The following is a 17,167-nucleotide window of genomic DNA, read 5'->3' as shown; positions in this document are numbered from 1 at the left end:
CTTCAGTAAGACAAAACTTGTGTGTTTGAATGAATGCAGAGCCATCATGGCAGTTCCGATTATTCTATTTTGCATGTCTTTGGGATTTAATCAGCAGCTCATTAAAATTTCTTTGCATACTTAATAAAGGCGAGATGCTTCCTATTGCCAAGCTGCTGCAGAGTATTCAAACTCTATGTGAGGAAGCACCTTGACGACTCCTCCTTGTAAAAGAAGGCCGCGCATTTATAGTCACTCAAACTCCTCCTCCTGCATTCCACCACCTTACTCTACAATTGGGCGTGGTGTTGAAGAATGCCAATTGGAAAACGGTATCAAGGAGATCTCAACAGAATGGATTGGTAAGTAGCACTGTACTCTACAATGTAATCCCCCAGTTCTCCTTCATTCACAAAGGAGAAAGGGCCTTGTGCTTTCAAAACATACTCCTACCACTAGGGGAAGGGTATCAATAGTGGACATAGTTTCAATAGTGGATATCTTTTTGTGAACCCAACCCTCCAGTAGTAGATTGTAAAGGTGCCCAAAAAATTGATAATGAAAATTTCATTAATGACTATCACATGTACCAATAGTGGATAATTTTTTAGCTTTTTTGCCCATAATTAGCTTGTTTGAGCACCACTACTGACCCATTTGTGCACCACTACTAGGACATTTGTGCATAACTACTAGGGCATTTGTCCATTACTACTGGACTACTACTGGATATTATGAGTTATCTACTATTGTCACAAAGGTGTTTATATATGGGACGACACTTTTAAATGACCACTTTTTGACCTTTCCGCATATAACGAATTCCACAACATGCATCGTTACTACCGAGAAGTCGGATCCTTAGTTATAAGTAGTTAAGTCGTATACAGAGACAACCAAAAAAAAATTGAAATCTGGCATACGGTTTGAGAGTTCTATGTGCGCAAAGTTAGTTATGTCCACTATTGGTACGCTTCCCCTACCAGTAGAAAAAATATCAGCTTACAATCCATTGTTGCGACTAAAAACTCAAGATATGTGGAGTACAAAGTACATAGAATGATGTCTATTTAAAGTGAGCAAAAAGGACGAGTTAATTTAGTCAATGTTGATTGAGATGGTAGCTATCCAAAACTAGATCCCAATCCCACCAACCCAATGTTTACGTGATGAATAGACAACTCATATTGGCAGCTAAAAATTTGCAGTTGAATTCATTGTTCAAAGCTCTACAATCGAAAAAGAAAAGTTGACAATTGATATTAAGAATTAAGGCAAGTGGCTCCTAATTATAGCAAGCACTAGGGGAAGGGTACCAATAGTGGACATAGTTCCAATAGTCGACACCTTTTTGTCAACCCAACCCCCCAGTAGTAGATTGTAAAGGAGCCCAAAAAATTGATAATGAAAAGTTCATTAATGAATATCACATGTACCAATAGTGGATAATTTTTCAGCTTTTTTGCCCTTTATTAGCTCATTTGTGCACCACTACTAGCCCATTTGTGCACCACTACTAGGACATTTGTGCATAACTACTGGGGTATTTGTCCATTACTACTGGACTACCACTGGATATTATGAGTTATCTAATATTGGTGCAAAGGTGTTTATATATGGGACGACACTTTTAAATGACCAGTTTTTGACCTTTCTGCATATAACGATTTCCACAGCATGCATCGTCACTACCCAGAAGCCAAATCCTTAATTATAAGTAGTTAAGTCGTATACAGAGACAACCAAAAAACAATTGAAATCTAGTGTATGGTTTGAGAGTTCTATGTGCGCAAAGTTAGCTATGTCCACTACTAGTACGCTTCCTCTAGGTATTACTTCGCTAAATTGGGTATTTCTAGGGGCGCACATTATCTGTTGTCCATCTCTTCAAGTAGCTTTTTAAATTTAATGTACATTTTCTCGTCTACATCGGTAGTACTGTACTAATCGTTATCATACAGTTGGTGGTTTTTGGAGTGGATCCAATATGTGAATGAATGAATGAGGGGAGGAAGAATTTTAATGACATGTATGAGATCAAGTAGTTTTTGTGATTCAAATTTGAGAACAAAGCAATGAATGTTAAAGAATCAATCAACAAAGTCTAGAAGCAAATATCAAGTGATTACTAATCTTTGTTGATCGAATTTCTTTTGCTGTGAATTTTGACTAGATAATCTGTCATCTTTACAATTCATGCCTCCTTAAACAAAATATTTAGAGACTCAACTTTTATTATATCTATATATTTGCTTTGAATGTTCTCAAAAGTTAAGCAGTCCACAATGTAATGTCATTCTATTTCCACTTACCCAAACCAAACGAATGCTTTTAATGACATCCACGAGACTAAACAATCTAAGAGACCAAGAATAATAGGCTTAATTGATCTTCAAAATTCTTTCATTGGATCTCTACTATGAACCTTGACTAGGAAGCTAGCAATATGGTTAATCCTACTTTGATGATCTAAAGATTCAATTATATAATTTCAACTCAGACTTCTTACTATAAGAGCATTTATAAATGGATTGATGAGTTAGTAAATATTTAGTAAATAGAAATATTATGCTTGAGTTTGGGATGAGTAGAATTAGTGAGTGTCAAGAATTCTTTATGTTTCATTCACATGGACATACAATGAGTGTTAAGAGTACTATTCATATTAACAAAATATGGGTTGATAAGTAGGAGTTATTTTTCCATAAAAGTATGGCTTCTTAAGAAATATTGTTTGAAATATAGGTAAATGAATTTGACTCTAAATTACAAATTTGAATCTTGAAATCATTACATAATGTACTAATTCATTTTTTTAAATTCAAATTGTCTAGAATGACTCAAATTTGTTGTCAAACATATTATACAAGACAATGCATATATGAAATGCACTCCAAACTTTCTCATAAAAATTCACTCACATATATTAAAAATTAAGTCACTATAAAATCATAAAGAATGTGTTACATAATTTATCTTCATTGCTATTGGAATAAGTATTTATGAAAAGGCATAATAATTTCAAAGTGTCTATCTATAATTTTTTAAAAATAACAATTCTATAAAAATTGATTAAATTAATATTTTATATTGCACTTCATAATGTATGATTGAAAGAAACTATATACTAATATTTACTAAATAAACGACGCAAAAATCAAAAAAATAGAATAATAAATAAACATAAAACAATAAAATAAAGATTTATTTAAAATGAAAATATATCTTGGGATGCACAGGTTAGAGAGTTCTACAATGGGTGATTTTTCTAGCATGTCACGGGTTAGGGTTTGTAGGCCCTTGCTACACCTTTCTCCTCCATATTTTGTTTTATGTGAGTTGGGGCAAGGCATTTGAGGAGCGGTGCAGTGTGTAGTTGGGCACAGGGGGTTTTGTTATTTGTTGTTGTGTTGTTACAACTTTAGGTGTATTTTTTTTAGTTTTGGGGCTTGGTTGCGTTTTTTTTTTAGTTTTCTAGGTGGAGGGGATACCCTTCTCCTTTGTTGGTGAATTATAGATCTCAATGGTTGTTAAAGAGAAGCAAAAATTATCCAACTTTTTGAGATGTTGATGGGGGTCAGTTTGTCCTCACCCATGCATGCAAGTGTGGGTAATCTCTTAAGCAATTTCAAGCATGGGGAGGACCTATATCAAATTGTTAGGCCCTAGAGAAAAGTGAAGATCAACCAATTGTAGTGATTCAACCAGACTCAGTTGCAGAAGATGTAAATTATTTGTCCAATCATGGTTTAATCTATGAGTTTATGGGGATTTGGATCTCTCCCCCCGTTTTGGAATCATGGGCTCATTAGACTTGGAATCCCAAGGGTGATATGAAGGTGATGCTAGTGGTTAATAATTACTTCATGGTAGTGTTCTCTTGCATGGTTGATGGAAACGAGGCCTTTGAAGGAGGCCCCTATTTTTATAACCAGATAAGACCATTAATTAATCATTAGCATGTTGGATTTAATCCTATGGGGGAGTTTTCATCAAGTGTTCCTATTTGGGTCTAGCTCCCTCAATTTTCACTAAAAGAATGATATTTTGCACATGGTTGCTTTGTTGCTTGGCAAGTCAACGGATATGTCACAACAAATGTTGGATAAGAAGGTAATCTCTTATGATTGTGTTTATGTTGAAATTGATTTAAATAAACATCTATCAGGCTCTACGAAATTTTTCTTGGGTCCACTTCATGGATTGAACAGCTTGATTATGAAGCTGCTCCATTTTGAAGTTGGAATTACCATGAATACGAGCACATGTAGAAGAAATGCCCAAAATTTGTCCCTACAAGGGCTTTAACTAATTTCCCTCCACACCTTGTGCCAAATTTAGATAAAGGGAAAGGCCCTGTGTTAGAGGGGGGTGTAGATAAGAAGGCTTTCCTCCTAGTAAAGCCTTATAACAAGGGAAGGGGGAAAAAGAGGACTCTCAAGGATAGAGAGCTCAATGGAATATATAATAGGTTTGATGCCTTAGAAGACTTTCAACAATAGGAGGTGACTCAAAAAGAGATACTTTCTGAATATGGATAATGGGGATGGACAGGGTGGTATCTAAAGAAGATGTTAGCCAAAACAAGTTGTAAATAGAACCACCTACTTCGTGTAGATAGATACAAATCGGGTTCAAGGGGTTTCTTACGATTTGGAGCCAAATACGAAAAAGGAATTAACAAAGTTCAACCTTGGTTGTTCTTTATCCTCTACAAAATATTGGGGCTCTAGAATTAGGAAAAGGCAATTGAACCCCTCCTATTATAAGACTGCAACAAAATAGACTATAAAAGGGTGGTCTAGAAAAGCCTTCCAAGGTGTGATGAAAGAAAGACTACGATAAAATTAAATTTATGAGAGAGGCATTAGTGGATTCAGCGTCAATAAAGACTATTAATTCTCATTTCTCTGATTCTCAAAAATGATTGTCTTATCATGGAATGCTAGGGTGTTGAACAACATCCCTAGACAAAAAATTGTTCATGATGTCATTACAGTATATTCTACATATGGTATGTTTATTTAAGAGTCAAAGCTATCAATGGAGGGGTTGCTCAACATTGCTTCCAAGTTATGGTGGAGGGGTCAATGCCAATGCATCGGTGCACAAGGTTGTGTTGGGGGGGTTATTTGTCCATGGGACCCACTTGGGTTAGTCAGACATACACTTGGTTTTTATTTTTTCCTAAAAAATGTACTACTACATCAAAATTTCAAATTTTCACCAAATAGATTTACTTTTTTTTAGAAAACTAGTAACTTAGAAAATTCGTTTAATTTGCTACAAATTCTATTCTTACATATTTTTCAAATTATTTTAATAACCTATTTAAATTTTTATGTGAAGTTGTCTAACTCTGTTTTTTTTTTAATTTTCATTGCTACTTAAGGGCCTAGTTTGGACCTCCATGATCTTGCACTGACCCAAAAAGATTCACAATTCATTTTTAAACATACATACCTGCATACATATAATCTACACAAAATATCACATTTCACTAATCTGCATCAACTTCAAAGTCTTAATCGTTCAGCTTCTATAAGTGTTCAAAAGTAAAGATAAGTGAAAAGGTTGATTTCATTATCCTGATTTGGTCAAAAAGTGAGACTCATTATTATGGGCTAACTTATTGTTAAAACCCTCCAAATTGATATATAAATGATTATAACATCCACAAGAGGTTATTCATAGAAAACACACATGAAAAAATAGAAAATACAACCAAACCAATAACAATACAAAATTTCACGCCTAACACTCAAATACACTTTAAATCGCACACTACGAACATACAAATCTAAAATCCACCAAACTGCAACTTCTTCAACACAAAGGCAACCTCTAGAATAGATTGCTCGCTACAACCCAAGGCCTCCCATTCTCAAGTCACATGGAAACCATGAACATCTTGTCCACTAGCCTTTGATTCTAATGGTTAATTAGCCATTTAAGGTTCCACAAGCAAATGCTCTATGAGATAAAATGAAATAAGTTAGAATGAGATAAAAAGAATCATTTTTGGATTTCATATGTTGCATGCCCAAATTAAGAACCCAAAAACCCCACACCATGATTTGGGAGGGAAAACCATCTTGAACTAAGAATTGGGTCCCACTTGGTAACTCTCGATCAAACCTAGTAGTTTTCCTCTTTCTTGAAGATGCTCTAGTAAATGCAAAATTAACTCTAATTGACCCCAGAGGAATCCAATACCCCTCTTGTGTTGGCACTAATAGAATAATATTAAACTTAATATTTGTTAAGGATGTAATTTACGCCCAAATAATATACATAATAAATAAATGATTCCTCCCAATGTATCCCATCATAGACAAATTACAATTTTTTGGTTAATGAGGACTAACTATTTTTAGAAAGTGTTATTTTTGGAAAATTGGACATGATAGAATTGGGCTAATTAGACTGATTAGATTTCTAACTAGCCATGTAAATATCTCTGTAACTACCTTTTGTAAGGCTTTTTGGAGCATCCTACAGCATGTAAGTGAAGTTTGAGTCAAACCCCAAAGGAAGATCTTAGCCAGAGTAGAATGAAGTTGCTTAACAAGATCATACTCCTTACCAACATGTTGAAGCATAACATTTGCATCTTGATTATTGGTACAAGTTTTATATGTGTGAGCCACTGTGTGATAATGAGGTTGTTGCAACACATGATTAAATATACTACTTTGAGTGAGTTATTTTACATAGTTCAAATTGTAATTAGGAGGTCTAGGTGGTTCTTTAATGCCTTTGACAACAATCACTGATTTAATTTGTGGTTGGGAATTTGGGATTCCTCTAATAGTAATAACAGGTTTGTTTTGACATTGAGGAATGTAAATTGTGTTAACTAGACCTTGATTGGGCTCTTTACTCACCAAAGCTTCATCATTAGAAGAGAGCGTTAGAAACATTACTAATGATAACCCTTTTATTATGTCCTTCGATGCGGATAAAGCCCTTAGTTCAATCCTATTTTCTACTTTCTTATAACCCTACTTATTACTATCACTAAGCATTAAAAACCTCAAAAATTGTCAATCTTAATAACCTAATACCCACACTTTTCAACAGAAATACAAGCCCTATATCTCATGCACTCTCTATATACCTAATATTTTCATATGAACATGTTACACAACACAAAGAAGAACAAATTATTACTATGACTAAGCATTTTGGTGTTTTCTATTTAACACTAGATTTGGTTAAATAGTTTAATTTATTGTTTTCTTTTACCATCACTAAGACAAAAATTAGTCTATCAATAAGACTACTACTCAAAGCTTTAAAGTGATTAAATATAAGGATGTAAAAAAATAAACATAAAAATACAACCCAAAAAATTAATTATAAAGAAATGCAAAAGTTTTTTACCTAAAAATAAAAATAAAGCCAAATAAACAAAATTAGAACCCTCATCTGCTTCTTCCTATCAAATTTGTTCAAAATAATTATTTATAATAGAAAATAAATGAATATTAATTTTGTTCGACCCACCATATTATAAAACAATTAATAACACTTCTTCTAAAATGTGATGTTTTCTAACTTCGATAGTATGATGTAATTGACTTGAGCCCAGACTGCATCTCCATTTTCAAGCTATATCTTTTCTTTCAATTTTTTATTTAAATGTTTTGTAACATACATTATACAATTACAAAACTAGAATTTAATGGCCTATTCATAGATGAAATAGAAAACGGATAACATACAAAACCAAACACTAAAATATGGGCACTTTTCATTGAAACTTGATATCCCCTTCCAATTAAAGGTGCCTGTATCCTAGAAATAATCAAATTAGATTCATTATGTTTCTAAAATAACCAGGCCAACACGCCGTGTTTCTATTTTTATACAGTCAACTGAACAGAAAGAACATCTCCAGAAGCACAGGAACTAGAAAAGATTGGCTCTCTTCATCATCATGAAGAACTCTTCCAGATCAACTTCACCATCAGCTGCAGAGAGTTTACATGTTCGTGAAACACAGGGAAATACAGATCCCCAAAGCAATGGAGATCATATAGTCATCGAAACCTTTGTAAATACTAAAATCTAAGAAACGATATAACTAAAAAAATATCTGAATATCAACAGATCCACCTATGAAAATAAATGCAGGCTCCCAAATCAAAGATGATGATGATTTCAACTTTTAAGGCCCTTCAGACCAAATTGGCATGAAAACCTACTATTTGGCAGCAAAATGCTCACTAACTGCTAATAAAGATCTTACCATTATGGTCTGCCTCGTTAATCATTTCATATATCTCCTGATCTGTGAAGCTCTCACCCACCTCTCTGCTCATTCGCTGAATGTCCGCGGGAGAGATCTTTCCCTAAGAAACGTTCACATAGAAGCTAGTTGTATTAACATGCGTAGATAAGAAGAAAAGTAATGCTGACAAGCTAAGCATTTCATGCTCTTACACTCTTGTCCTGATCTATTTCTCGGAATGCCCTTGTCAATTCTTCTCTTGTATCTCGTTCTCCCATTTTTGCTGTCATCATGTATACAAATTCATCGAAGTCGATTGCCCCACTCCCATCTTTATCAACGTCGGCAATCATCTGCTTTATTTCCTGCAGTAACCAAATCAAGAGATTATGAAGAAAACTAATGAACGGGTACATGAGTATGGGAAAGAGGATTCAAACAAATTCAAGGAAGTGTTATACAAGGTAAGTGAAATATACCATTTATCAAGACTAACCAAAATTATGCATTTTTAAAGCTTTAAAACTAAATAATTCCAGTTTGTAGATATTATGATACTTCGGGGAATTTTTTTTTGTCATGTTTCACACGATATCGTTGCTGTTTCTATGATTTAGCTTCTGCCATTTCATAAATCATTCCTCGTTCTTCCCAATAGCATAAGAATGAATGGTTTACTTGTGAAACCTCTCTTGTTCGTTTGCTCTTTAAATTTTTGAATCAATGCCTGAAGATTCACCCTGAACTGTTATGTAAAGGTGTCAAAAGTAATAAATAGATGGGAACTAAACTGAAGTTATCCTTTCCGGTTACATTAATATGCATTTTTCACTTGAAAGGGATACCCAGGCTATCAGAAAATAATTAGAAACCAATGAAATCCACAAGACAACCAAAAAAAATAAAAATATGGAAACATTTCATTCTCTATAGGAAGCTCGAGTTAAGGAAAACAATATAATTTATTAAAACTCCACATTTATTCTACATTATGTGCAAGCAGTGCACAGCCTTGGATTTATGACTTAACATTATCAATATGTTAGTATTCAATATCCAATCAATCTCAATGTATGCTTAAGTTCCAAACAAAATTTTACATTCAAATTTCTCCATTTATGCACTCCATGTGCAACCCTTGCATATTGGATGCATCCAAGTTGACAACTAGTTGAATATTATCTGCACTAAGGGTCATTTTCAAGAGAGGATAACATGATAAATTATCATTTAAAACTCGTAAGAAGTTCATTAAATTTTTGAGCAAATTATTTTGTTTTCATTTTTAATTAGAATCCATAGAGGTAAAAAATGACCATTCATTAACGTTATCATATGATGACTATAAATTATAGAGGTCAAATCTGAAAAAAATAACTACTTGTTGAGATAATTATAAATCACATGGGCCAATTCCAACAAAAATTAAAAATTGACTATCCATTAGGATGTCTAAATTACACAGGTCAAATCCCACAAAAATTAAAAATTGGTCATGGAAACCTTTAACCACTTAACAGAAATACATGAGTCGGTTGTAATTAAGTTAATTGCTCATTGGTAAGAAGTGAGAGATAAGGGTGACATATAAAGCACTAGTTACACTTCCAAATAGTGAGAGGCTAGAAGAAGCTAAGAGTGCAAGGTCAAAGTGATGAATTACATCAACCGAAAATTAGAAATCTAATTGTAAAATTTTAGATTTCACCATACTAGTTTCTAATAAAATTACATGTGAATATGAAATTACTAATGAAATATTTTGTAGTTGCATTTAGTCGATAGCTTAGCTTGTGGCCCAGGCAGGTTACCTGTGTGTTTTCTAACGTTTGTACAAGGCTCACAATTTTTTATCATATATAAATAATAACAAATTTGAGACTTAGGTTTTATAGGTTTATGCTAATACACCTATCTCTTATTTGTGGCTGTAACCTTTTTAATTTTATATTTTACATAAAATGTTTGGCTACAATTTTGACCATCATTCTTCTTTATCTTTCACTAGAGATTAGTTTTCTTCCAAAGTAGTTTCGTCGTTTGGCAAATAAACAACTTGATATCCACCCCAGATGAGAATATTATGGAGGATATGCTGTAGAGTGACCAATGAATGCTATATGTTTTGTATCTGTCAACAATTATCAGCTGCTTCTATTTATGAGAACACCACGCTATTCTCTTAAAAGGAAGCTAATTATGACTGCGTGTGAACACCATGCTATTCCCTTTGAGGGAGGGAAGCATATTTTGCCTACGTGCAATAATAATAGATGCTTGCATGTACTCAATCCAATGACAGAAATCAATAATTGTCACTGGATGTCACCATCCGTTACTGACACTAGTGAGCAGAAAACCAGCCGTATTTAGGATACATTGTAATTTGTTTTGATAAGAGGTTGAATAAGTTTTATAATAGGATATGGCTTCTTGTGGTTATGTAAGGCAAGGAACAATGAGCTTTTTCAAGAAAAAAGGCCATTTACAGATTTTTGTCACAAGGCCACTTTTCTATTGTTTTGCAGGTCATGTTGGTGCCGAAAGTTCCAAAGAAATTCCATAATTTCCCATTCATGGTACTGTTACTCTTCATAAGGAGTGTCTTACGTGGAGTATCAGGTTATTTAGGCTTCTTCTAATTTTGTTCTTGATCTTCTAGGTGGTGAAGGAGAGGTATTTGTTGATTACAGCTATAATGTTCTTGGAAATGTATTGAACTATGTGGATTGCCCTGAGACTGTTCCCCCTCAAGCCCCCATCCTCTCCTTAACTCCCTTGAGGGTGAAGGCCACATTGGTTCGTTAACCGGATCTCATTTTGGGTCAAAGGGTGGGTCCAAAAGATCAAAAATTAATACTACTGAGCAGACCCCTAGAATGCCAATAAATAGTGCTTTGTCACCTACGCTTTTTTATTACTTCTCATCCCACACAGAGTTCAATTGTTGAATAGGTTGGTTCACAAAATATATCAAGAAAAGAAAGCACAATTAGCATTTGGTCTCTATGTCAAATCCTTGAAGAAGGGTAACAATGAAAACCCTTCCCAATGTTTCGAAAGGTTACAAAAATGTTCTAAACTATACCCCCGTCCTACTTACTTTGAAATGCATTAGCTGGAATTGTAGGTCTTGAGGCTGTTGACAATAAGGCAATAATTAGAAAGTTTTTAAACTCTAGGAAGGGCTTTGATTGCTTAATGCTTCAAGATAAAGATATTGGATTCTCTTTGGTGTACGCCTTAAAGTTTATCTGGCCTAGCTCTTGCTTCTTTTACACTTATGGTCAAGGTAGAGATGGGTCAGTGATTATTCTCATCCACTAATTGGGTGAATTGTGTAGTTAACTACAGTTCTCCATAGAATAGGGTGGTCTAGGTGATTCTGTCCGTGAATGCCTTTCAATTTGGGTTGTGCTCTCTATATACTTTTAATAATTATTAAGAAAGGGTTGATCTATGAAAGTGATTCTCTAATGTGATCCTTTGATAGTGGGGGAAGACTTCAATATGGTAGAAAAAAGTGACAGCAGAAGCAGGGGGCTTAAATTTGGTTGGAAGATTAAGGAGCTTTTGTTTTGATCCAAAATGAGAAAGGATACTTGGTATCTTTTATCCCCTTTAAAATACTTGAGCTATGAACAGCGGAATTTGGTTTACTTGGTGTAACAAACAAAGTGGCAACAAAAGGCTTTATTAAATTGGACAAATTCTATATTTTTAAGGATTTCTTTTAAGGCTGTATATATAATGTTTGATCAAACAAATAACAATATTAGAATTGTAAAATCTGAAAGAACTCTTAAATAAACATTAAAGAGAAGATGTATATACTATTCATTCTTGTTGCTATTATCAGTATTTAAGAAGATGGGAATTAGATGTTCCAAAGAGAGGCAGTCTAAATCCAAGCAATAGGTTAAGTCCCAAGATAGGGTGGGAATCAGCGACCCATAAGCCTTGAGGGTATAGACCCAATATAGGTAAGGGCTTGGATCTGTAAACTTTGAGGAAACCTATTGTATTTGGTCTCTAAGCGCTTTGGTAACATACATAAACCCTTTTCCCTTAAAACTGAAGTAGTAGCAAGGTTTGATATCTATATTAAGAACTATGAATAATGAAATTAATCATCTAATGAGAAAGATAAATAAGCACTTGTTAATAACTAATAAATTGAAGAATATCAATGACTAGCTTCATGATTAGTCTCTCAATCAATTTTAGTATATTGAAATAGATTAATTATGTTAATCAAGTACAGGACATTACAAGTTTGTGGGAACTCTAAATCCCTCTTTCCATGAACTGCCTTTGGGATGACATTATTTCAGTCCTTCCGAAGTTTGTCAATTTGCTTCATTTCAAACATCTTCCCCTAATGCTTGCAGTGATATCTTTGGAGGAATTGATGAATTTGCTTCAAAAAGAAGAGGCAATTCATGGTGAGACCTCAAAATTTCCAAACAATCAAGCCCTCGCATCTTGGTAGAATGGAAACCAACTTTCTTATAGCGGTCCATCAAGTTCATCCAAATTCAAACAAGAGAATACCCCTACATAGAAAAAAAAAGTGCCTCATTGTGGTAACAAGAGGCACAATTTCTAGGAGTGTTGGCACAACTCCTTTGCAGATAGTGGATCTAGCCAGCAAAAGACACCAAAGATTCTCAAGGGGATAAGAAGAAGATCCCATTAACAAACAAAGCACAACAAGCATGTTGCTTCCAAAGGTAATTTTAATGAAAAAGATGTCTTGAATGTTGTAAAGACTCATACTTCTACTTATGACCGTCCTATACAGTATGTTAATTCTAGGGCAGCTAGACATATGATAGGAGACGAGTGATTCTGCAAACTCACCCCATCAAATTCATATGGACAAGTTTCCCTTGGTGATGATAGATCATAAAGTATAGGGAATTGGAGATATTCCGTTACCAATCAAGACTCACAAGTGTCAACTTACAAAGGTTCTCTATGTTCTAGGGCTCAAAAAGAACCTCCTCTCAATAATTCAATTACTAGAGCACAATTTGAATGTTGAATTTGATTGTCATAATGATGAGAAACTTTGTCCCATTTGAGACGAGACTTGCAATGGTGAAGTTGTTGCTCATGCCTTTGGGGTTGACAAAATGTTTCAATTGGTGATGTCACACATTAAGACACGGCCCTTAACATTAAAACCAATTAATCCACTCCTCTATGGCATAGAAGATTTCATCTCAATTTGGGCTACCTTCTTGGATTGAGTAACAAGTATGGTGCGAGGACTTCCCCCCATGAAGAAAACAAAATTCCTTTGCTCCAATTGTCTTGCCAAGATGCAACATTGGGCTCCTTCTCCTGCCACAAAAACACAAGGCTCTAGTCCCTTGGACTTGATGCACACAAATTTGTATGGACCTATGACATCTATTCATAAGCATACCCACTATTTTCCACTTTTTGTGGATGATTATTACAAAAAAAAAGTGGGTCTGTTTCTTAACTGACAAAGATCAATCTTTCGAAAAATTCAAAGCATTTCATTCCCTTGCAAAACGGTCTTCTAGTCACTCCCTCAAGACCATTCACTTATATTGAACTGAGGAATCCACCAGTTAGGAGTTTTCACACTACCTACAAAAACATGGGATCAAAACATAGTTAACCATTGTCTATATGGCTCAACAAAATGGTGTTTCAAAGACTTGTAATAATACTATAGTGAAAATAGTGCAACATACATTAAAGGATGTAGATTTAGCTTTGCATTTTGGGCTAAAACGGTTCATACAATTGTGTTATTGAATCAGGCACCCACCAAAGCGCTTGAGAACATCACTCTTGAAGAAGCATGGACTAGGAAGAAGCCCTTAATTTCAAGTCTCAAAGTGTTTGGGTGTACAACCTTCATGCACATTCCATAGGTGCAAAAGACAAAGTTGGACAAAAAGTCATTGAAATGTATTTTTCTTGGGTGCTATCCAAAGTCAAATAAATATCAGCTTATGGATTCAATTACAAAGAAAGTATACAACAACATGGATGTTGTTTTTGATGAGGATAAAAGATGAAAAACCTCTTCCTCACCATCACCTATCACTTCCCGAACCCTGAGAATTATTGAACCTGATGATGAGGAACTTGATGCAAAAGCACAAATAGATGATTTGTTTCAAATGGATCAATTTCCACCTCTTTCACCATCTCAAACCTCATCTCTTGTGCACAAAAAGATTTCTAACCGGTACTACACCAAAATGAAGGATGCCAAAGTAGATGCAGTTGCAGAAAAGTTTGTAACCAGGTCAAAGACTTCAACAAGTCCCATGAGGAAGTTAAATTGGATCAAATGTTCACACTTATTTAGAGTTCCAAACCAAAAACTATGAAGCAAGCTCTTGAGTCACCACCTTGAAAGATGCCATGGATTCTGAATATCAGGCATTGTTTAGGAGCAACGTATGGAAACTTGTTGATCTTCCATCAAGGAAAGCTATTGGTTTCAAATGAGTCTTCAAGATCAAATACAAGGCAGACAGTAGCATCAACAAACAGCTTGTGACTACGATTTATGTTCAAAACAAAGGCATTGACTATGACAAAAAAATTTCCCCCACAACAAATATCATGACTATCCAAATGGTTTTGGCAATGGCAATGCAATTTGGTTCACAAGTTCATCAAATGAATGTCAAAAGTGCCTTTCATAATGGAGATTCAAAGAAGAAGCCTACATGACTCAACCTAAGGGTTATACGACACCTGGATAGCAGCAAAAAGTGCACAAACTTGTGAAATCCCTCTATGGTCTGAACCAAGCTCTCCAAACCTAGTATATCAAGACCGATGAACATCTCCTTAAACATGGATTTACAAGGAATTCATATAATCCCAATCTCTACCTCAAGGAGTGAGGAGATCATGATTTTAATTGTTTATGTCAATGATCTAGGCATCATGAGGAATTCTCTATAGATGATTGCAACAACAAAGACTAATCTCAAACAATCATTCGACATTATAGACCCTGAGCTCTTACATAATTGTCTTGGACTTGAAGCATGGAAAAAGAAAAAAACAGATTGTTGTATATCAAATGAAATATGCCATCATTAATCAAGAAATTCGGGATGGATGATTGCAAGCCCATGGCAGCACCCATAGGATTGCAACCTTTCCATCATATCCATCACCTCATATAAATGGAACTCTTTATTCTCAATTGATTGAGAGCCTCACTTACCTAACCTACACAAGGCCAGATATCAGCTTTGGTGTCAATTATCTTTTGAGGTTTATGCAGAAACCTAAACGTTTCACATTGGAAAGCAACAAAGCATGTTTTTGAGATGCATTTGTGGTACAATGGAGTATGGCTTACCAAACCAGCAGAATGAACAGTTTTGGACTATGCAGGTTCTATGGATGACAAGAGGTCTACTTTAGGCTTTGTTTTATTTTTGAGATCTCATCTGATATGATAGGGGACCAAAACAAAAAGCAAACCACCATTGCTGAGTATTCCATATAGGCAAAATATCTTGCCAAAGGAGGGAGTTGTTTGTGAGGCGCTATGATTACGTTGCTTTTTGACAAGCATGGGTGTTCCTAAGACATATCCTACAACTTTGTTTTGTAACAATCAAAATGTGTTGAAGCTTGTTCAAAAATTTATTTCTCAAGAGCACACTAGACACATTGAATTTCAGTGCTACTATATCCGCAAACATATCCAATGGCAAAATTTATTATTCCACTCAAGAGCAACATGCTAACATCTTTACCAAATCTCTTGCAACAATGAAGTTGTGATATCCTCACACTTACAACCTACAAGCCAATTCTGTGAAGTCTCTTTAAGAGACAAAATTATAAAAGAATTGACGGTTTGAGTAGGGAGAAGTCTGATGAAAACCATAGATACATCTCGATTAAACTTAATAATACCATTGCTGGTCATCTTCAATATCCTCAAGACAACAATGATGTGAAGTATAGGATCAGCATATATGTTATTAATGCCATTGATTATATTGACACATACTCTTCACACTTGGCAATACAATCAGCTATGTGGAGATCACATAAAATCAAACGATTACATACAAGAAGCATCGTTGAACATCTGACAAGTATTGATAAAATAAGAAGATGGCAAATTGAGAAGATATGGTTGGATAATGATAACAAATCAATCAAATACCAACGTCAATTATAATACCGATTTTGATACAAGTCAAAGCTAACTATCGACTGTAACTATAATGTGTGTAATCAGTAATCAAGTAATGAGGAATTCTTGCAGACAGTGACTATAGTTAGTGACTCCCCTAATATCAATTGGAGAATAACGATTAAGTCGAAGATGAATGAAGACCCCTTAATTACAAAGGGATCGGCTATTACATTCAAAACAACCTAGATATGCATACCAATGGTAATCAAAGCACTAAAGCGATCATACCATTCAGAATAATTTAGCAACATCGATAATATAAGTGTTAATGATATCGGTTGCAAACATAAGAGACATATATCAATCGACAAACTGATATTTTAATTATTGAAGGGATACGTAATATGTTGGGCAACTTAATGAGAAGTGATTGGTTAGTAATACTCATAAGACAAGCAATCATGACAAATGGCGATCAGAGTTTCAAAGACTTATCTTTGACTACGGCAAACAGAACCTTTAGCGTGGCATCAATAACCATTTACACATCAGATATCTGCGGCAAGCAAGAGTTTATGCAAGAGCGATCCTTACCGATGGTTCAATTTAGGAAGAAATTACGATACCACTAAGCATGGTTAATGGTTAATAAATATGGAGGATATAAATGACATAGTTTCGATATTTACATGTACGGGTGATACATTACAATCAAAACGAAGATATATCTTTATAAATGAAGCCAACCAAGTCGACTAAGTCAAGCAATCATTTGCTAAGGAAGA

The 17,167-nt window shown here is 34.6% G+C and overlaps 1 protein-coding gene across 1 annotated transcript in view; it reads right to left on the bottom strand.

The window, feature by feature from the left end:
- Positions 1-7,703: 7,703 nt before the first annotated feature.
- The window catches only part of LOC131029237 (caltractin), a 50,455-nt gene continuing 40,991 nt past the window's right edge, over positions 7,704-17,167 (bottom strand). Inside the window, exons 5-7 of the mRNA XM_057959658.2 lie at positions 8,428-8,580; positions 8,234-8,336; positions 7,704-7,955 (exon numbers count right to left, since the gene is read on the bottom strand). Of these exons, the coding sequence (XP_057815641.1) occupies positions 7,894-7,955; positions 8,234-8,336; positions 8,428-8,580 (318 nt within the window). The 3' untranslated portion in view covers positions 7,704-7,893. The remainder of the gene's footprint in view (positions 7,956-8,233; positions 8,337-8,427; positions 8,581-17,167) is intronic.

This window comes from Cryptomeria japonica, chromosome 3, assembly GCF_030272615.1.
Source record: "Cryptomeria japonica chromosome 3, Sugi_1.0, whole genome shotgun sequence".
Classification (NCBI taxonomy): Eukaryota; Viridiplantae; Streptophyta; class Pinopsida; order Cupressales; family Cupressaceae; genus Cryptomeria; species Cryptomeria japonica.
The sequence above is the reverse complement of the archived record's forward strand: the minus strand, read 5'-3'. Positions and strand labels throughout refer to the sequence as shown.